General features: G+C 44.1%; 1 protein-coding gene across 2 annotated transcripts; it reads left to right on the forward strand.

Moving 5' to 3' along the window:
* The first annotated feature begins 172 nt into the window (after positions 1 to 172).
* Positions 173 to 5,552, forward strand: LOC308316745 (apoptosis regulator BAX). 2 transcript variants are annotated; one of them, XM_080765496.1, is made up of 6 exons: positions 173 to 435; positions 2,539 to 2,587; positions 3,220 to 3,381; positions 3,873 to 4,011; positions 4,529 to 4,633; positions 5,379 to 5,552. In XM_080765496.1, exons 1-6 carry the CDS (start codon positions 333 to 335, stop codon positions 5,478 to 5,480), a joined length of 660 nt encoding a protein of 219 aa, XP_080621622.1. In that variant the 5' UTR covers positions 173 to 332; the 3' UTR covers positions 5,481 to 5,552. The 2 variants fall into 2 exon arrangements, with proteins under 2 accessions (XP_080621622.1, XP_080621623.1); XM_080765497.1 differs by having other exon boundaries at positions 173 to 423.
* Positions 5,553 to 23,033: the final 17,481 nt, after the last annotated feature.

A 23,033-nucleotide genomic window follows, 5' to 3' on the forward strand; every position in this document is an offset into this window, starting at 1 on the left:
TTTTGAGCCGAATCCGGGTTGGCCTGCATAGCAGCAGCACTTGTTGCTGTTGTTGTTGGAACGGCAGCGACATCTCGTGGCCGTTCAGAATCAGTGCAGAGCAGTGAGCACCCCGCCTGGAGGCGGTCTGTCTGCATGTTGCACTGCACTTCCTCGTTCTTCTTCAGTCACAAAACTTTTAGCCGAGGATCCGCCTGCCTGTGCCGATTTCTTACAAGACCACCATATAACATTTCTCTGTTTGAATAAGTAATAACTGTATAGTTTGTAGATTAGTTGAGGCTTGCGCCACTAACTGTCTGCTGGCGAGAAGAGGTGATCTGATCGGGGCCATGGCAGACGGCAACGCCGGAGGAGCAGAGGAGAAAACGGGAGGAGGTGAAGAGGAATGTCCCGGCGGTGCCTGTGGAGGAGCAAACTTTGGTGACCTAGTTTGTTGTTATTTTTTTACGATAAAATAATGCAATTTGAGACTTGTATAGTGGATGTGGAGGCTCTGCAGGATACACGCTGTGTAAAACAACCATTTTATCTATCGCTTTAAACCCGATACTTGTGTTTTAAAAACCGACTCAAAGTTAAACCTAAAGGCCTAGTGAAGCCTGGCTAATATGAGCTCTATAGTCTTGTATTGTTTGACTAACTATACACGCATGATAGCATAAAGATAGACAATGCTTGGGAATTAGACGGGGAAACATGTTTAGATACTATGTTATTTGTATTAAATATTAGAACATTGACGAGAGAGACACCATTGAAATCATGGAAAGACCAAACAAAACACAGGGGTGGGAATGCCCGGTGACGTGATCGTTGGATCACAGCTGGGGGTTTCTGGTTGGTTTGGATCAGCTCTGGAATGTAGAATAGATTAGATACCAAGGAAACGGCTTTGTGATGTCATTTAACAACCAGCTACGGCAGAGGTCTTAACACCTTTTTCAGGTCAAGGAACCTTTAGCTGAGAGAGATGAAGCAATGAGGGACCCCCACTACATATTATTTTGTTATACAATTGTGTTACGTTTTCATAGATGGCTTCATAGACTTGCTTGACTGACAGCACTATCTATCATCAGTGTTGTGTTAATTAATGTCATTTGTTTATACATTATCTTTTCTATTCATATGTTGTAGGCTATTTGCATTTTTTTTTAAGCAAAAGGCTGATGCACACCTCAGAAGGCTAGTGACAGGTGGGCAATAAAGCATAAGCAATAAAGCATAGGTACTTAAAAAGGTTATCCTTGAAAAACAAAGAAAACGTCCCGCACACTGTCAGAAACTTGCCAAAGATGTTGCTCTTTATTGTGTCAACGTTTCGGTCGGGTCCTTTTCTTTGTTTTTCAAGGATAACCTTTTTAAGTAGGCTATTTGCAGACATTTAACCTGTTAAAAACCCTCGATATTTTAGAGTTAAGAAAGACTTAATGTTAGGGTTAACCTAGGTTTTCAAGTGTTCAATATCAGTTCCTATCATCACACCAAGCCAAGTTATCTGAGATATAAAAACAAACCAAAGAGTCTGTACTGCTCTTCCGTGTGGGCTATGAGATGTCAACTAGCAGGATATCTGAAACTGAAAATCATCGCAGGTGAGGTGATGTCATGAGGTGTTTACTGGAAACCACCTGTCTGGCAAAGTTTCCAGTCTGGTACTTTGCACGTGACTAGAAGAAAAGTGTCCCTTTTTAGTTTAATGTTTCAATCATTATACTAATCAGTAATCAAGTAGCGGTAGTAACAGTTGGCTTAGTGGTCATTTATTTCAGTTCCATACCAATAAGCCATTCAAATTAAATTAAAAGGGAAACTCTTAAATCAATAATCATAAAATATCAATAAGCAGGAGTGGTTAATGTGTCACTCATGCGGGTACAAGCTGTGAGATGTGGGACACAATTCCACAAGTTTATCTCTTTGACTGATATACAATGCATGTATTTGTTTTTTCTTTTTCTAAACATATACTTACTCCCCTAAGTTCATACTCACTCTAATTTTAGACGGCCTGTAATTACAGTTGGGAAGTAATTTAGTGCTCTGTCTGTCTGTTTCTACTATCTTCTGAGCAATAAGATCAAATCAAGGTCCGTGGTTCAGTGGTTTATTTTTTATTTTTGTCAAACGTTTCCAAATAGCAGATGTACAATTTAATTATTCATTGAATACTTTGTTAAACAGAAATGCAAACAGCATCAGAGTACAGTCAAACACTTTGTCTAAAAGGATAGCAGCACCAAAAATAGTAGAGTGTTTCTGCTTAGAATTGTGATTTTGACAGCATGGGCGAAGTAAAGATAAATCCACTGTTCCCCTATGAAAATGAAAATGAAAATAAAACCTGAAATCAAAGCATGAGAGAGAGAAGATCTTCCTTATTGAACTTTGACCAAAGCATCATGTCTTGTTTTCAGTAAGTAAAGATATACCAAGGAGGTTGAGGGAAAGTCACGTTACGAAATATTGGGTTAGGTTTGGTGTCTCAATATAAAAGGAATTACCTAAATTAAACCTCTCCTTTCCATGTTCCAGATGTTGTTGATGACCCGATCATGGAGCAAGGAGCAGTTATACTCCGAGGGTAAGTCAGTTTAAACATTTTGCCATAACCACCTGAAAAGGGTGGCATTTGTTGACAAAATTGAGTATATATAACCCCTTTTGGTGTTTTAACTAAGCGTCATGTTATACTTTAGCTATCGAAAAATAGCAGATCTACAAGCTCATAGCGATGCCACCGAGTGGCACGCTACGAGGTCTAACAAAAACTAGTCTAGGAAAATTGGCCTCAGATCCTGTGCAGCAGGGGCGTGGCCCAGTGCGTTGCGTTTCAAATGAAATGCGGATCAAAAGACAGGGGCTCCATGGAGTGGGCGCTACATCTAAATAAGACGGAAGGGAAACAATTGCTCCTTGAGCGGTGGTGGCCTACTACAATTCAATTTGGAATTGGATTCCCTTCAGACTATTTTCATGGTATGCACAGTGCTTCAGACCGGAAAGGGGAGTGTCCGCTCAGATTCTGAGCGCAACGTACTTCCCTCACAGGGATACGTTCCTTTTTTCCCAGAAGTTCCTTTTTTCTCGCCCGCCTAGTGGCGAAAAATAAAACTTCTGGGAACTCAGATTAAACAAAAACATACTTTTCCATATTGTGCATCTAACCTCAGTCAATGTTTGTCCCTTCCCTTCCCGCCCCCCCCTGTGATGCAGATACGTGATGGAACGACTGGCCGCTGACGACCCCGCCAGACGGGTTTCGTCCGAGGACCTGGGGGGGAGACGTGACGAGCAGGAGGATCCCCACATCAAAGAGGTGGTGGAACAGCTGCTGAAGATCGCCGACGAGATGAACAGGAACGCTGAGCTGGAACAGTAAGGATGTGCTTCTTCTCACGTCCCGTTGGGAGGGGCTAGAGCGACTCCTATTGACGCAGTGTGTTTGGAGTCGGACACACTAGACTCACCACTAGCATACCGCTGTAGTTAAAGTGTTCTTTCTAATCAATTTACTCGTTCCTGCAGCATCGCAGACATGCATTAATTACGTTAAACCACCCCCTCTCGCGTAATATTGCAATTATACAACAGTTACCCTTAAAACTAAGAAAGAAGAAAAAACACATTTATTTAATGACAGATGTAGTCACTAGTACGAACACGAATCGCAATAAACTAGCACTGGGAGAACAGAGCAGCTGAATTCTTTGTTTTGATTAGGCGTGGAGTGTTGTTGCTCGCTTGAACCACGGCTAGAGGGATGTTTCAACCAATCAGATTGCTTCCTCGAAACGACCTGTTGTATAATGTTGGTTGTTGGCCTGCTGATGACGACAATGATGTGTGTCTACCGTTTTAACCGACAGGCTGATCGGCCAGGCACTACAGCACGGAAACTGTGCCCAGGAGGTCTTCATGTCTGTGGCAAGAGACTTCTTCACTGACGGCATCAACTGGGGTCGCGTGGTCGCTCTGTTCCACCTGGCCTACAGGCTCATCTACAAGGTATGGTGTATTAAATGCTCTGTATGTGAAGCAGCTCAGAGCTCTCACTGATTCCATGTGAATCCTGAAAAGTATCCTGCCATTTAGCTATTCTGAGTGGCCAAAGAGCATTGACCACGCCTCCAGGTCTTTAGTTTACTCAAGTTAGGGAATAAGACCTGGTACTTAAGCAAAATACAGCCCTTCATGTTTCCACCCGACCGAGATTATAATGCAATAGCAACGTGACACAATGGAACCCCGACACGAATATAAATGATATGTAGTGTTGTGTCTGGGTAGCTCAGTCGGTAGAGCGCTTGCCTTGGTGTGTTGGCAGCTGATGTTAGGTATGGCGCTCCACCATTTCCATCTCCGTCCATCTCCCAGGGGTCTAGTTTTGTTACGGGGACAGACTTCTTTTTTGTGTGTGTGAAGTGAACGAAGCGCAACCATTGCTGTAGACCTTGTTTTTTTTAAGGAATGAATTGTTTGCTAAAGTTGTTAGTGACCCCACTTTGTTCTGTTCTTCCACAAGGCGCTGACCTCCAACCATCTGGAGAACATCAGGATCGTCATCAGCTGGGTGCTGCAGTTCATCAGAGAGAAGCTGTACTCCTGGCTCATCCAGCAGGGAGGATGGGTGAGTTGGGTCCTCCTGCTTAAAAACATGTTACCGTTTCACTTCTTAAAGACCAAATCAATTATTCCAAATGAAGATGGTGTCACTTTATCGCTGTGTAATATTCACGTTCTGTGTGGACGGCGTACTAATGCCAAACTCGCATACATCATCACGTTCCGTGCTCAGCCAATCAAATCATCACTATGGGGTAGACACAGACACACAAAGCTGGGCACAGCCCAAAACAGTCAAAAAACTGTAAATAAAAGTACAAATGACAAACTGTTTTTGTGGCAACTTAATTACATGAAACGAATACACCTTGTAAGAGTGTGTTTATAGAGCGTCGCAGTCCCGCCCCCCTCGAGAGACCCGGAAAATAAATCCCCGTTCATTTTCCTCATAGACTTTTCGGAAAGTATTTATTTAAAGACGTTTACGCCGCGGACAAAGCCAACTCTTGTCGTGACAAATCATGACAAACGGCAGGTTACAACAATTTTGTTGTTTTTCTTCTTTGTAATTATAATTTTTGGTCATGACAAGAGTTGGCTTCGTACAACGATTAAAAGGTCTTTAAATAAATACTTTATGAAATGTCTATGGGGAGAAATGCATTGGGATTAATTTCCTGGGCCTGGCGTCGTCATGAAAGGGGGCGGGACTGCGACGCTCTATCTATAGGGTCTAGTCACTCTAGTGTGTAATCTGTACGTTTTGAAAGCTGACCGTGTGTCCCTTGTTCGGTTGTGTGTTCCTTCAGGGGGGCGTGGTCAGCGGCATCTCTCAGTGGAGGACGGTGGCCGTGGTGTCATTGGTCGCCGCGCTGGCCGCCATCGCTCTGTACAGGAAGACGACACGCTGACGTCACACTCCCGCGGTGGTCCACCTCACCTTTAAAGTCCACCTCACACTCCCACGGTGGTCCACCTCACCTTTAAAGTCCACCTCACACTCCCACGGTGGTCCACCTCACCTCTACAGTTTGGGGTTGGTGGTGGTGACGTCACCCCCCACCTCTCTCTCTCTCTCTGGGGGGCTGAAAAAGAGATGGTTTGTTGATTTAATGTCTTCCAGAAGCTCAGCCATCTTGTCAGAAACCTGCTTGGGTGGGCGGGGGACCAGTGGTTCGGACTTCGGAGTGGGCCCATAGTGGCTGCCAAACTTCTCAGGTATCGAAGGACAAAAAAAGGCCATCGTCACACTCCGGTTTTCCACTTTGGACATCTACGCGTCAAGTCTGTGTTTTCCATGGAACGACACTGGGGCGTGTTTTGATCAAACTGTAATAGTCTTTATCGTGGGGGAAAGTAGTTTTAACATAATGGAGTGTAAGCACTGTGTACACTTGAGGGGGAGGGTAGACTTTTGGAATTGCAGGGGAAAAAAACTTTTAATGTCTCTTAGGGAAGATGGTGTTGGCTGTGAATAAAATGCTCTGCTGTTTTTTTTTTAAACCACTCAAGTGACATTTCAGATAATTGCTCAAGTATTTATTGTCGCCAATTTAGATTTAGGGTTCTCCATGTTTTATTTTATTTCAACCCATTTTGGGGCGGGAACCCCTTTTCGTGTTCTAAGCATTATGTTATGCTTTAGCTATTGAGAAAATAGCAGATCTACAAGCTCATAGCGCGGCCTATGAGCTTGTAGATCTGCTATTTTTGAAAAATCGTGAAAATGTGCCTCAAATCATTGAATGTATATTCTTTCAGAGTGAAAGTTTGTAACTCAAATCTTTGCTTCTGGGGGGGTCCCTGGAACTACATATTTTCAGATGGGGGTCGGTGGCCAAATACATATAATTCTAGTTATATATTTTCACAGGTCTAAATGGGATCAAAATGGTTATCCTAATTTTAAAGAAAAAAAGCTTGTAGGTCTGCTATTTTGGAAAAATGGTGAAAATGTGGCCCAAATGTTTGAATATATTATTTCAGAGCGTTCGTTTTTACCTCAAGTTTCTCCGAAAACTGTCAGGATTTATAAGGCATTTGTAGAATCGTTCCCAGGTCAAAATGGGTTAATGTTGTAAATTAATTTGATTGGACTATATTATATTGGGTACATTATAAGAACGGTAACACCATCTTTAATTGTCTACTTGTACTGTATGGTTATGCCGATTTGACCAAAATGCTTTTTATGTATTTAATTTTTTTTTATTGGAGGATGTTTCTCAAAACAATAAAGATGTTCCAATCAAAGCAGTTGTTTTCCCTTTGTGGTTTAAGAGAAAAATTAAGTCATTGTAAAATGATTGAGTCTGTAGAACAGAATTTTAAAACTTTTTCCCATGGACCGCCTGTAATTATGTTTCCAAAAGATCATATTTGAAGAAATGTTTGAACTAATACAGTATGGAAGCTATGAAATTGAGCGGTTGCCTTGATAGACTTCTGATGTGCACGGCTTTCGAGCACTGAAAAGAGTGGCGTGTTGTGAGCTCGTAGATCGGCTATTCTCGCTGCACAACACACTGCACAACTAGAAAATCTAGCTTTAAGATCGTTACATATTATTTTAGAAATGACATGATATGCCTTCTTACAAATATTTAGTCATAGGCCTACATATTGTGAGGTGGCCCTCGAGGATTGTTTGAAATATGCCTTGTGGTCCTCCGAAAAGGTTGAGAATATAGTTTCTAAAACCTTTGTATATTTATTGCGCATGCATTAGCTATGATGGCTATAGAGAATGACATGCTATTGATAGTTCGTTCTACATCAAGAGTCAGACTCAATTTAATGGAGTCTGACAGTCTCTGACTCTAAAAGGGCATATCTAGGCTGAAAGGGCATGTCTACTGTACTAGTACAGCGTTCCTTTTAGTTTTCTGTGTGGTTATTGCCAAAGTGCAGTTCTACATTTCAGCCACAAGATGTCAGGATAACCTCACAAGAATATTTCAAGTGGCCATGACGATGCAACTCGAGATTACGTTGCGATACTGTTGTTGCAGTATGGTTCACTTTTACCATTGTTACTTTATCACGTGCCTTGGATTTATGTTTGTAGTTTACATAGTTTTTGTATTTAATAATAATAATAATAATAATAATAATAATAGCCTAATTTGTTTGTACTTCAACGATTGTGTCCAAACTGTTTGTATACAGTCAGACTCCAAACATTTCAGACATTTAGGTCCCCGTGAGGACAGGGTGCCGGCACTGGTGAGTATATATTTAGTTATGGCTAAATACAGCTCACAGCACAGTCAGCACACATAAGGTACTGTATATATGGAACCATGGCAGGGATTCAATTTCTTGTCAATCTAGTTTAAGCACCAATAACTCGTCAGTAGAAAAGGAATCTCTGCAAAGAACCCCGGCAAAAACAAATTGTTTAAAAATGGTGGTGCGTACATGATATAGGAAGGCCGAGACCAGTGTTTCTCTCACTGTGGGGTCTGGGGGTCCCCATGGGGGGGGAGTTCCAGAGGGTCCTCCGTGAATATTATACATTCAAATCTATTTGTAAAAATGCCCCGATCACCAAGCTCACAAAACGTCATAAAGCAGAGCATATGTGAGCTTGTAGATCTACAAAAAAATATCAAAGATTGTGGACAATTTGGATTGTGTTTGAAACATTTTGACAACACAAATCTTGTATGGGGGGGGGGGGGGGGGGGCTGTAACAAAATATCTTCTTTGTTCTGTGCGGCCAAATTCACGTTGATTTTTATTTTGGGGGTCCTTGATGTAAACAGAAATCGAGAAGCACTGGCCTAGACATGCATACCTTCTATAATGTCCTTGCTTGTGTTACTGTATGTATTGATGTTACCAGGAAAGTGTGGTGGTAGGGGGTAGGGGACTGGGGGTGTGTGTGTGGTGTCATTGAACTCCCTGGCTGTCGAGTAAAGTGTTTTGTCCTGCATGAGAGCCACCAGGCAAAGGTCTCAGACCAGACCAGACCTGCAGCTGAATGCCAAAACGTGACAATTAAGAAGAACTCCCGATTCGTATTAACTTAAGTAAAATAGCATAAAGAGTAGCCTAATAAGTCGTATAGCCTTAAAGACTCGTATGTATTTTATCGATTTTGACATTTATAAATGTTAAAATCTATAAAATACATCTACGAGAGGCCTAAGGCTATACCTAGGTAAAGGTGCAACATTTTTCAACAATAGCAGATCTAAATGTTCACCATGCCTCTAATGGGACACGGTGTGAGCTTGTAGGTCTGTGATCTGTGTTCAATTCAATGGGGCCTTATTGCCATGAGAAATCATACGTTTACATTGCCAAAGCAAGTGTCAAAATAAAATAAAAACAGTTGAAAATGGGGAAAGTAGTATACAGTTGGAGGGGGTACAGCATTTTGTAGACAGAGCTATGTCACATTGCATCACATGTTATACAGGGTATAAAGCTTTTTAATAGCATTTTCACTTTGGGACAAATAGCATTTGTTTTTCATAATGTAGAGTTAATCTCACGTCTACTGTAAACCCTTGTTACCAACCGAGTGGGATTGTGGATCGGCTGTTTGTCAGCGAAAATACAAATACAAATCACACTCGTGATCTTGCAGGTGAAAAAAGGGGTTTTAAATGTGTTCCAGGCAGGCCTGCCGCCTGGATGACATACGTGGAAAAAACTGGACAACTAAGAAAAGGCAACTGAAATAACATAACTTAATGGAGCGGTACAGGTGTCAGCCTCTCTCCATAGTAGGCCTCACTCTCAATGACTCAACTGAACCATTCCCCTGTAGCCTATATTATATAGACTCCACTGACTCCGCCCATGGCAAGTGTCAACCAACCCCAATGTACTAGCAATCCACCCAAGATGCTCCCCATAATGTAATCAGCTCTTCAGGCACCACACCCTGCACTACACAGGCTTCAAGGCAGTTCCCCCAATAACAGCAATCCTCCAATAATATTAGATTCCATGTCACAGCAGAATGTACACCTTCTGTGGGACTGAGAATCTTCATGTTACAAGCATACAATACCGCATAAATACAATCAGATGACACACGCAGATCTCATCATCATTCCTGCTTACTGATGCATGTGTCCCTAGCGATGACATCAGGGAACGACAGTTTTCTACCTCTGGTCTGCTTTGAGGCAGGACTCCAGAGAAGAAGGAAGATATAACCTCATTGTCAGCTCTGTAGCAGTGGCCGGCAAACTGTGTTCTTCTGGATCGGACTAGTGAAGAAACACGGGGAAGGTTGCCTTCCCCGTGATTAGATTAGTTGATGGGTGGCTCTTCCAAGACAGATTGTGTGCTCTCATTAGAAGGCGGGTGTAAGTGCCATCCAACCGTTTCTCTAGTTTCTTTGAAAGTGTCCATGTCTCGGAGCCATAGAGTAGAATCGGCTCAACGGTCGTACTAAATATTTTTACTTACTAAACTGGGATAACCAGATCTTATGCATGTAAGAATCATTACAGAATCATTATGTCATTATTCATTATAATGACTTAGCTTCCTTATTGCCGCCTGTTTGGAAGTAGTTAAGGTGCTTCGCAGGAGGACTGCCTCCCTGCCAGACCTGAACACACGCATTCCCCCTGTGATGGTGGAACTTGGTGGAACAAGTGGGCATTAACTATAAACCATTCAATCATGGCCTATATAGCTCTCTCTCTATTAAATTTCTCAATTTTTATATTTGGGGAGGGGTGCACTTCACTGAAGAATACACACACAAGCGAGGCGAGGCGAAGCCTAGATACAACCTCAGGCATGCAGCTGAGGAAAGTCAAGGTGTCAGAGAAGATCCTGAAATCTTTCTACTCTGCTACAACAACCCAGAGCATCCTGTTAGGGGCCATCTCTAATATTATGATATCATCTCTGTCGGTTGGAAACCTCACATGTCCACATTAGAACTTTTAGTGTTTTTTTATTATTTATCTTATTATTACTTATAGCTTTTTTCCACCCGACAGAGACAATATGGAAAGAACTCTCCTTAAAGGTATATTCAGTGATTTCACTTAATTCAAATATCACTTATTTTTTTGGTTTTGTTGTGATAATCCTCTGTACTATAGAGTGTGCTGACCATATAAGGAGTTCCTCCCTGCCCCCAGTTAACCCCTGGGGGTCAAAAATCCTTAGGTTTCGTTTTTTGGTTCTCTATCCTGATTGGATGAAAGGCTGGGTCCCCAAGGCAAAAACGAAACCTAAGGTTTTTTGAGTGAAATCACTGAATATACATTAAGGATCTATGGAACACTGCGAGGTGGTGAGGTGGGCTGAGCGGACCGCAGGGACCTCTCTTCTGTCCCTGCAGGACTGGGTGAGTACAACGCTCCTATATCTCTGCTGTCGGGGAAGAAACCACCTAACTCCAAAATGTTTTTTTCTTTTCAGGAAATGAAGAAAACGTTATATTTTGAAAACAATTAACGCAACGCTGCCTCATCAAAGTTGCTGTTGTGGCTTCATATATTCAACTACTTCCATGAGGGGGGGGGGGGGGGGGGGTGGAGTTAGTTGCTTTAGCAGACAGTTTGAGGGTCCGATGGAGTTAAGAGGTTTTGTCCCAAGCTCTTTTTACTACTTTTCATTGGCTCAATATTTTCGAAACAACACGTACAGGGTGTTCAATAGCACTGATTTATGAAAAAAACTCAAAAACTGAGTTACTGGAGGTGGTTTCCTCCTGACAGCAACGATATGCAGCTTGTAGATCAAGCTATCTTTTCCACTGACTTCCATGTTACAAAAAAAACAAACAAAAAAACCCCACTAAAACGAATAAAATATCAAACTAAAAATGATAAAGCCTAAAACTAAAAGAATCAAAACCAAACAAAAACAAAAACAAAAAATGTAGTAACCAAGGCGAAACTATATAATAACCTTGAATCAGGTGTCTAGATCTCTAGCTCTAGCTGTCACAGTGCGTGCGTGCGTGCGTGCGTGCGTGCGTGCGCTGTGTTGTCTCAGTGTGTGTATGAGCATGTGAGGACCCGGCACCAACATCAACACAGCTGTGTACTCACCAACACAAACACACACACACACACACACACACACGCACGCACACACACACACCCACACACACACACACACACACACACACACACACACACACACACACACACACACACACACACACACACACACACACACACACACACACACACACACACACACACACACACACGCACTGAAGTCACACAACACAGCTGTGCAAATGACACCTGCACTGCACTGCGTACGTGTACAAGAGTGAGTGGACATGTTGATACTGCCTGTGTGTGTGTGTGTGTGTGTGTGTGTGTGTGTGTGTGTGTGTGTGTGTGTGTGTGCGTGTGTGTGTGTGTGTGTGTGTGTGTGTGTGTGTTTGTCAGAGATCATTCAACAGAAGCCAGATGCTTGTTGGTCTTGATTTGTTGTCTGCCTTCGATACCAAACTTATAAACAATACACTATGAATTAACCACTTATGGCCCATTTCAAAAACAGGGAATATACTGTACAGTGTATACTGTATAGTCGATCAACCAGCGCTCGATCGGCTATTTTTCACCAGCTACTTTTCGTGACACGCGATGTTCATTTCCTGGGCCTGGCGTCGTCATGAAAGGGGGCGGGACTACAACGCTCTATAGTCAACATGTGTTCAAGACAGATCCGTCCGATATTTCATATTCCATCCTAATTGGCCAACATTGGCTTTCAAAGTTGGCAGGATTGGCCCGTTTTAAACAAAAAGCCTCAAATCGTGAACGCAGCGTGCCATTTACGTGAAATATTTCACGGACTTTCCTACTATAGGCTGAGGAATATATCTCACCCTTTTCACATTGGCCTGTTATAGAGCCACCAACAGGTGGATTCTTTTGCAAAAACCCATGTTTGGAACAAAATGCCTCAAATCATCCAATTGCCATCCAAGGTGTGAGAAGAAACGGCACACTTTTCACGTTGGCCTATTATAGCGCCACCAGGAGGAGGCCACAACCCGACCTGCCCTGGTGGAGACCTGTGTGCCCCCGAGGGGCACTTACTTGATCAACAACCCACGCTAGTGCCTCTATCGGCAGGTGGATGGAGCCCTCCACCATTTAAACAACTAACGTAAACAAGACTTCTAGGAACATGTTCTCCGGCGTGCAGATAGCACACTTCTCTATAGATAGAGTTTGACCCAGATGACTTCTATACTGTAACAGATGTCTACTGTCAAATGAGCTGCAATAACAACCGTCACCTCGGTTCATATTACTGGGGCCATAGATTATACCGTACATTAACGCCTATATGAGTTTGAGTATATTCGAGTGCCATACTAGAAACCCCACTATTGTATCTCGTAAATCTCCATATTCTACTCGATATGCTACGTTTTTGTGCTTTTTCGTAAATTGACGTCCTACTCGATCGTACTACAGCGTCACACAAAAGTACCAAAAGTAGGACGCCATGGCCCATAGCACTTACTCTACCCTAGATAGCACTTCTGTAGACTTAGATAGCATTTGAAACAGACTTATAGCATGTTATGTAGACAGCACTAGAATTGCATTGTATATAGTCATATAGCACGCCATAGTACGTACATATGTATAGCATAGTAGTATATATGTATAGTTTATATGTATAAGTTTCATTATATAGATATTCCACTGTTACTTTCTTAGCTTACGCATGTTTCATGATAAATGTTTAATGTGATGTATTCCCATGCTCTTGTTCTTGCTTAATGTAAGTCGCTCTGGATTAAGAGCGTCTGCTAAATGCCTAAACTGTAAATTGTAAAATGTAAATTGTAGGCTATCAGGATCTGCATGCTTGAAATGTGATGCGCTTTGAGTTTGGGAATCTGCTACTTTTGATACGTTTGCATTTGAATCCTGAAAAGTAACAGTTTAGGACATATGAGGTGTGTCCAGTCCACCCGACAGAGATGCTCTGTTAGTTTTATTAATATTGTTCTGGCACGTTTTTTGCAGTTGTCCAGTTGCTTTTTAAGTATAACTTTGCAGAATGGCGGTCATGCCTAATGGGCAAATAAATCGTCACGCGCCATTTCACCCACCGCCATGAAACGTTGTATGTATATACAGTAACCAATGAACGTCGTTGGCTTTTCTCACAAAAGGGTTGACTAACACGAATGCTTGCATGCAACACCGCGAAAACCTTGTATGCTTATATCAGCAGACAAAAGAAGAGGCTTGACCAAGTTGGCCTCCGTTACTGACCTGTGAAAACAAAATGGCAACGCCAGATCATGGCTATATAGTATTTGCATATTTTAGGTCTCACAGTCAAACTTCTGTCTGTCTGTCTGTCTGTCTGTCTCTCTGTCTGTCTGTCTGTCTGTTAGTTCTACTTTGCCATAATATTGTATCCTGTCCCTGTTCAATTCATTCATTCTGGATCAAAGCACAATGTGAAAATTCACAACGCCAGAAGGTAATTCATAAAGAAATATGGGCTTTGCTATGCTCACAATCTATACTGTTACTTTTGGCATAATAATGACACGATTAATCCATGAACAAAACATCAAAGTCCCTTAATATCGTATAATGTGTTCTTATGAGTTATATGTGTACAGTATATGAGTTCTATGTGTATGACCTGTGGGTCATACAGTCATGTGTGCAACAGGGCTGGATATCCTTACATGCCCATGTCTGCGTTGAACCACCTGCTAACCCGCTGCCTATGTCATAGAGGGTGAGAGGTTATCAAAGACGTGATAGCACAAAGCAAACGCACCACTTCAAACAGATCTCGTCATCAACTAGAGACGCGCGCACGAGCGTGTGTGTGTGTGTGTGCGTGTGTGTGTGTGTGTGTGTGTGTGTGTGCGTGCGTGTGTGTGTGTGTGCGTGCGTGTGTCATGGGCAATCCTCACTGTTAAAGGAGCACTTCACCTATTTTCAACCATATAGGCATGATACGCATTATTATTATTTTTTATTATTTTTGGTCAGTTTTCTCCCTATAATTTGGTCATTATGCCCACACACATTTCTGTGTTGTCACTGCTGTTGTATCCTTCTGACTCGCTATGCCAGTGAAGAGCCCCCACCGGGAACCAAACTGTACCGGGACACTCAACAGTCCCTGCTGAGAGGTGCCGCACCATAGTCCATATAGGAATACATGCAGAGTCACCCTAACCCCTGAAATTGGGTTGGTATACAGATTGACTCACTGATGCTCATTTATAAGACCACAGTCACCACACCATTTCCGTCTATACTCACTCTGGGCTGTGGACAGTTCAGAAACCCTGCCTATACCAGACTGTAGACAGTGCAGAGTGTGACCATGCAGACAGAAATGGTCAAGACCAATTCTATTCTATAAGTCAGGTTGAAAAGTGCTCCTGTATAATGAATCCATAGATAAGAGGGTCGCTGTCCCGCCCCCTTTCATGACAAACGACAGGCCCCGGAAAAAAGCATTTCCCATGCATTTTTTCCCATAGACGTTTCAGGAAGTATTTATTTAAATTTAGGCCTGAAAGATTATATATTCAAAGATTGGTGCCACACTTTCACGATTTTTCAAAAATAGCATGCAGACCTACAAGCTCGTAGCGCGCCAACTCGGTGGCGTGCTATGAGCTTGTAGATCTGCTATTTTTCAATAGCTAAATAATGCTTAGTTAAAACACCAAAAAGGGTTCCCGTCCAGAATGGGTTAAAGACAGTTTAACAAAGCCAACTCGGATCGTGACAACTCACGACAAGAAACACAATTTTTTGGGCCAAACAAATAATTAGAAGAAGAAAAAAAGGGGCAAGCCGGGTACAACACTTTTGTTTGTTGTTTTTCTTTTTTCAAATTTTGCCAAAGGTCTTTAAATAAATACTCTCTGAAACGTCTCTACGGGAAATGCTTTTCCGGGGCCTGTCGTCGTCATGAAAGGGGGGCGGGACTGCGACACTCTCTATAGCTCTGCAGGGTTAAAAACCTTCCCATGAATGACTGAATGGTTCCAGGAGTCTGATGATTCCCTATGGAAAACAATAGAATCCCATCTCAGTCACCCAATTCCACTTAAATCTCTCCCTTTTGTAAACGCGAGTTTGTCAGGGCTCAACAAATCCTTCGTTGTTAACGGCATTTTATCAATGTGGCCAAAGTGTAAAAAATACTGTAAAATTCAAAAGAGTTTATCTGTCCTTTCACCTGTTTCTCATAACCCAGATTTACCGGCGAGTCTAAGTGAGATTGGTTTGCAAAGGTGGACTAACAAAGGTGTTAACAATTTGGGCTGTCTACTCAGTAGTACAAACATCAAGCCCTTTTCAGAGGTGAAGGAGGAATTTGGTCTGTCTTCCACAAACTTATTCCAGTACTTACAATTAAGACACTTTTTACAATCTTTGCTTAGGAAAAATATTTTTAGGTCTCACATAGACGAGATAGAACAATGCATTATTAACACCCAATCTATGTTAAAATTCACTTCAAAGATTTATAAAATCCTCAATGGTAGAGTGACGTCATCCTTCCAGCCTCTGAGAAGGATATGGGAAAAAGATCTAAATGTTGTAATTGACCAGGAAACATGGACAACAATATGTGTAAAAGTAAATCTATCTTCACTTACTCCTAGAATCCTAGAACATAATTACAAGTTTATTTTCAAAACATACTTAACCCCTGTTTGTCTAAACAAAATGTCCAGGGAGAACTCTCCCCTGTGTAACAGATGCAAACTGCATTTGGGTACCTACCCCCATATGTTCTGGTTTTGTCCAAAAATCAAACCATTTTGGCAAATAATTCATGATCAAATTGAAAAAATCCTTAAAGTAAAATTGAGAAAATCTCCTCTGTTATACCTGTTGGGGGCAGACCCAAATGTAAAGTTGAGCTCTGCTCATAGGAAATTATTTGATCTATTTAGATTCTTAGCAAAGAAATGTATCTTAATTTTTTGGAAGACAGATGAAATACCCTCAGAACATATGTGGATGGCCCAAATAATGTCAATACTACCACTGGAGAGACTCAAGTATGAAACACAAAATAATGCAGATGTATTTGTGGAGGTATGGACCCCCTTTTTAAATCATATTGAAGAGCGCATTTGACTCTGTTTAGGACGGAACCCACCTCAACGTGCACACATACATCATACAACCCATGTACCACTTGGAAACTATTATTTATTAGCTATTTTTCATTTTATTTTAATTTAGTTATATTTTTTTTTCCTTGTTTATTTATTGTTGTTTTTATGTAAGTAACTGTCTTGTATGTAAGTCTGCTGTCTGTCCTTGTGTCTATGTAAAGAAAACCCTCAAAATAAATAATATATAAAAAAAAAAAAAAAAAACCTTCCCAATAGCTGAGTTGAGCCTGTCACGTGTAGGTGAGGTAAGGACCCCAAACGCAGGACAGCCAGGCATGTAGTGTTGGAAACCATGAAATGGTGTTTTAATTCAGAAGTCAGGTGAACATGAAATAACTTCAAACTTGAAACAGGTGACACGATACAATGACTCAACAAACACTGACTGGGGGAACAAGACTGATATATACACATGAGGGTTGATTACAAAATGAGACACAGCTGGAGGAGCAAAACAAACATAGAACCATGAAAACTAGACCAGGGAACAAAAACATAGAAATACAAGACCTAGACTGTACAATAAAATGACAAACGTCCTTGACTGTGACAGAGCCCAGGTGAAGGTTCTACCCATGTTTACCATGTCTACTGGTAGACGTGGTGCCATAGGTTACTGAGTTCTGGTGATAACTCTGTTTACTCACGCTGTTGATGGACCTCCTGTAGGGCCGGCCTACTGCTGCCATGCCTACACACGCACGCACGCACGCACACACGCACGCACGCACGCACGCACGCACACGCACACACGCACACACACACACACACACACACACACACACACACACACACACACACACACACAGAGGCATGTCATTCCACTCCAGGCATGTACAATGTACATACAGTGTACAGTACAAAGTAATTTGATTTGCTAATTTTAGTTAAACCATGGCACCAATTTAATTCTATACAACAATGGGTGAATTCATGTATATCTCAGCATGGATATTATTGACACTGGCACTGTTCCCCCATGTGCTTGACGACGTCCTTCCGGACCACTAGATGGCAGTGTACTGCCATTTGTCACCTCTCTATAGCCGGCCACTGCTTCCAGTCAGAACTAAACAGTCAACATCAGAGCGAAAACTCATGCTTATTCATTTCTGTCCTTGCTATTAGAAGTGAAATTACACGTGCCATAGGCTACAGTTGGAAACATATAAGCTACCTTTTACTTTATTTGGCATTTTGTACTGGTACAGATGAAATGCTAAATGTATATGACTTTCATACACAAGAGGCGACACAGTACAGCTATAACACTACAGGTGCCTCAACTGCCTCTATTTGGTTCAAACGTAGGTTCTCTGGTATTTCTAATTTCCTACACACACACACACACACACACACACACACACACACACACATGTAAACTCTCAGAGTTAAATGAACACAGTGTATCTCATACCAAAAGGGCCGTCTGTATGAAATGAAAAGGTTTCAGAATCACATGATTTAAATCCTCATCCTCCGGGCTGAGTGCAGGCAGGGTGAGGGCTGCCTGTGACTGGGTGAGGGTCTCCAGGGTTTGTGTAGACTAGGGAGGGAGGAGGGAGGGGGGGTCCCCTCAGATTCCTGGCTGACAGCGAGGGTCCTCCACTCGCTGTGGAGAGCTCCTTCACTCTGGACCTACAGCAAGCCCCACACACACACACACACACACACACACACACACACACACACACACACACACACACACACACACACACACACACACACACACACACACACACACACACACACACACACACACACACACACACACACACACACACACACACACACACACACGCACACACAGTCACACACACAATTATTCCAGACAAATTATCGCCACGGGGGTGGGGTGGTGGGGGGTTTCATTGTGTGCCCTCTAATCCTCACCTCCATCCACCCTCCTTGTGACCCCAACCTCCCACCACTCTGCCCATGCAGCTCTACACACCGTACACCCCACGCCGCTACCTAAAAGGGATCTACGCACGGCACCTTAAAAGGGTTCCCATATGGTAGCTCCTCATGTGAAACATGCGTATAGAAAGAACCATAATGGTTAAATAATAGCCCTGGTTAACAAGGAGAAGAATAAATAAAGAATAAGTAGGCTATACTCAAAGTCGCTTGACATAAGAGTGTGTGCGGGTAAGGGTTGCAAATATATGATTCAGCGACCGCAAATGAGTACATTCAGACTCTGATAGACACCTTGTGCTTCTGCTATAAGGGAGAGCTTGAAATGTGGGGATGGCATTTTGATATTAATGTTGATAATGCTATCAGGGAGAGAGCAGTGAACTGACTCCCAAAAAGCCAGCCAGTTGTCAAGCTGCAGTCTCGTACACACAGACTGTTTAGGTATAGGCTATACCATCCATCCGTCTTCTTTTTTAGTTGTTTGCTTTCTCCCCAATTTTATTCATTGTGCCAATTGATTCCTCCCCCCAACACCCATAGCTGTGTGTGTGTGTGTGTGTGTGTGTGTGTGTGTGTGTGTGTGTGTGTTGTCACTGCTCACCTTCCAGTGAGGAGCCCCCACCGGGACAACGCATCCAACACACCCTGCTGCCTGCCTGGCAGGTGGCGCGACCCTAGCCCGTTAGGAGTACATGCAGTAACAGCCCCTAGCCTGTAGGAGTACATGCAGTAACGTGCAGTAACAGCCCCTAGCCTGTAGGAGTACATGCAGTAACATGCAGTAACATGCAGTAACAGCCCCTAGCCTGTAGGAGTACATGCAGTAACATACAGTAACAGCCCCGGCCTAGCCCGTATGGGAGACGGGGTACATGCAGTAACAAATATCTGCAGTGGCGTCATTTCAGCAAAAGCTATAAGGTATATGTCAAGTCCACAACGCACAGCGCAACGTGCACGCGTCGTGTCTGTGCATGCACGCGCCGTTACGTATTTTTTGGGGCATATTTTTCCCTTCATTTTATTATTTTATTTGTTGCCCCTGGAGCCTGGCAGGTGCCATATACAGTAGCTTGCCATATACCCAATTGATATACCACTGAAAATCACCCTCCCCAAGCCAGCGCCACGCGAGCGTCAAATCCATCCATCGTCAACCGCTTATCTGAAGTCGGGTCGTGGGGGGCAGCAGTTCCAGCTGAGAACCCCCCCCCCCCTTCCATGCATGCATGGCCTATACATTAGCCAGCCCTAACTGGGGGATCCCGAGGTGTTCGCATGCAGGCCAGTGTGGAGACACAATCCCCCCCATGTGGGTCTTCACTCTTTCTGTCCCTGTCTCTGCTGCATGTGGGTCTTCACTCTGTCTGTCCCTGTCTCTGCTGCATGTGGGTCTTCACTCTGTCCCTGTCTCTGCTGCATGTGGGCCTTCACTCTGTCCCTGTCTCTGCTGCATGTGGGCCTTCACTCTGTCCCTGTCTCTGCTGCATGTGGGCCTTCACCCTGTCTGTCCCTGTCTCTGCTGCATGTGGGTCTTCACCCTGTCTGTCCCTGTCTCTGCTGCATGTGGGTCTTCACCCTGTCTGTCCCTGTCTCTGCTGCATGTGGGTCTTCACTCTGTCCCTGTCTCTGCTGCATGTGGGTCTTCACCCTGTCTGTCCCTGTCTCTGCTGCATGTGGGCCTTCACCCTGCCTGTCCCTGTCTCTGCTGCATGTGGGTCTTCACTCTGTCCCTGTCTCTGCTGCATGTGGGTCTTCACCCTGTCTGTCCCTGTCTCTGCTGCATGTGGGTCTTCACCCTGTCTGTCCCTGTCTCTGCTGCATGTGGGTCTTCACCCTGTCTGTCCCTGTCTCTGCTGCATGTGGGTCTTCACCCTGTCTGTCCCTGTCTCTGCTCCATGTGTGTCTTCACTCTTTCTGTCCCTGTCTCTGCTGCATGTGGGTCTTCACTCTTTCTGTCCCTGTCTCTGCTGCATGTGGGTCTTCACCCTGTCTGTCCCTGTCTCTGCTGCATGTGGGTCTTCACCCTGTCTGTCCCTGTCTCTGCTGCATGTGGGTCTTCACTCTGTCTGTCCCTGTCTCTGCTGCATGTGGGTCTTCACCCTGTCTGTCCCTGTCTCTGCTGCATGTGGGTCTTCACTCTTTCTGTCCCTGTCTCTGCTGCATGTGGGTCTTCACCCTGTCTGTCCCTGTCTCTGCTGCATGTGGGTCTTCACCCTGTCTGTCCCTGTCTCTGCTGCATGTGGGTCTTCACTCTTTCTGTCCCTGTCTCTGCTGCATGTGGGTCTTCACTCTGTCCCTCTCTGCTGCATGTGGGTCTTCACCCTGTCTGTCCCTGTCTCTGCTGCATGTGGGTCTTCACCCTGTCTGTCCCTGTCTCTGCTGCATGTGGGCCTTCACCCTGTCTGTCCCTGTCTCTGCTCCATGTGTGTCTTCACTGTCTGTCCCTGTCTCTGCTGCATGTGGGCCTTCACCCTGTCTGTCCCTGTCTCTGCTGCATGTGGGTCTTCACTCTGTCTGTCCCTGTCTCTGCTGCATGTGGGCCTTCACTCTGTCTGTCCCTGTCTCTGCTGCATGTGGGTCTTCACTCTGTCTGTCCCTGTCTCTGCTGCATGTGGGTCTTCACTCTGTCCCTGTCTCTGCTGCATGTGGGCCTTCACCCTGTCCCTCTCTGCTGCATGTGCTTGGATAACCTCACCTTACTTATACTGAACCGCCTTAACTAGCTTGTTTCCATCCATGTAAAGGAGCGTCTTATAGTTTCTTACCCTGCCCCGAAACTATAATTTCAGCTGCTTGTATCCGTGATGTTGTTCTTTTGGCCATGATGACCCACACTTCATCATGACCAGAGGTTGAGAGGTGTGTAGGTCCAAAGATTGACCATGTGTGTATATTGAGTCGCATTGTCACAATCGCTGCACGCATGCACGCTGTTTATAAGAAACAAACCCCAAGACATTTTGGTCGAAAGATTTTGAAAATAGGAAGCCCCCCGGGGGTTAATGTGTTTGATGGAAGACGGTATACTTGCCCCGAGCGGTCGGGGGGGGGGGGGGGGGGTGGCGGGCAGGAGACGGGGGGGAGGGAGGGGGGGATGGGGGGGGGGTCAGAGGTCAGATGGGGGTGAGCTTTGCTTCAGGGGAGCCGCGGAGTCAGAGGACTCATTAGATCTCCGCTCCAAACGAGACGAGACGCCGTGCCAGAGCTGATGAGGAGGACGGTTAGTTGGGGGAGACATGGCGCTGAAACAATGGGCAGACACAAGTCTACGTGCAAGCCATTAGGAGGCCATGAATGATGCAGCATTGGTGCAGTTACTGGATGCAGCCACTGGGAGCACTGTAGCACTCCTATATCCCTGTACACACGCACGCACGCACGCACGCACACACACACGCACACGCACACGCACACACACACACACACACACACACACACACACACACACACACACTCGCTGGGAAAATGTTTGAGAATCAAACTATACGATACAACTATACAATAAACGAAGATTGATTGATTGATTGATTGATTGACTTATTGTTGAGCGAGTGTAAGAGAGAGACATAGAAGAGAGGAGGGATAACACATAGAACGCATATCGTTTCATAGGTGCACTTATTGAATTGTCAGTTGTCACAGCAGCAGACAGAGCGTCATCATGTCAGCAGATATTTAAAGGCGGTTTAAATTTAGACCTGTGCGCTGTGAGGAAAAAGACGCCGCTAGAGACTGTATATCACGTCGCCATGCAGTCATATACTGGGCGACAGACCGGCTGACTGAGCCGAGGGGGGCCTCTCTCTCTCTCTCTGGCCCCGCTCGGACCCTCTCAGATCTCCGTGACAAACAGACGTCATGACGAGGCACAACCTGCCTTCACACCCTCGGGACAGCGTTGACCTCCTGCAGCGACATTCCATCTGCAACTGTCGTCATCCTCCCAAAACGGCCTTTCAAGGTTTCTGCATGGGTCAGTGGCGTGCACAGATAGACACTAAGGGGGTGCTAGAGCTAGACCCCCCCTGCCCTTTTGGCAATGTGCTCTTAAAAAAAAGTGTAGTGTGTGGACCATGGTGGTGACATTGATCAATTCTTGATGAAAAACGCTTCTACTATATTATTTAGGCCCCCCACAATCTAAAGCTATATGTTTCTATGTCAGTGGTTCTTGGATTTAAAAAAAAAGCAGATCTACAAGCTCATAGCGTGCCACCGAGTGGTGCGCTATGAGCTTGTAGATCTGCTATTTTTGAATAGCTAAAGCATACCATAATGCTAAAACCAAAATGGGTTAAGGCAACCAGCCGGTTCCACGTGGCTGCACAAGGTGCCCTTTTTCTTTCACTTGAGCACCTGCCCCTCTAAATGTCTGTGCACGCCACTGTTTCTG

Source organism: Protomyctophum bolini, assembly GCF_963924005.1.
Source record: "Protomyctophum bolini genome assembly, chromosome: 1".
In the NCBI taxonomy this organism is placed as follows: Eukaryota; Metazoa; Chordata; class Actinopteri; order Myctophiformes; family Myctophidae; genus Protomyctophum; species Protomyctophum bolini.

Coding starts and splice junctions, on each gene's coding strand:
- LOC308316745 (XM_080765496.1), top strand. CDS start 333: ATGGCAGACGGCAACGCCGGAGGAGCAGAGGAGAAAACGGGAGGAGGT. Junction 2,588..3,219: donor GGAGCAGTTATACTCCGAGG/GTAAGTCAGTTT, acceptor CCTGTGATGCAG/ATACGTGATGGAACGACTGG. Junction 4,012..4,528: donor CCTACAGGCTCATCTACAAG/GTATGGTGTATT, acceptor TTCTTCCACAAG/GCGCTGACCTCCAACCATCT.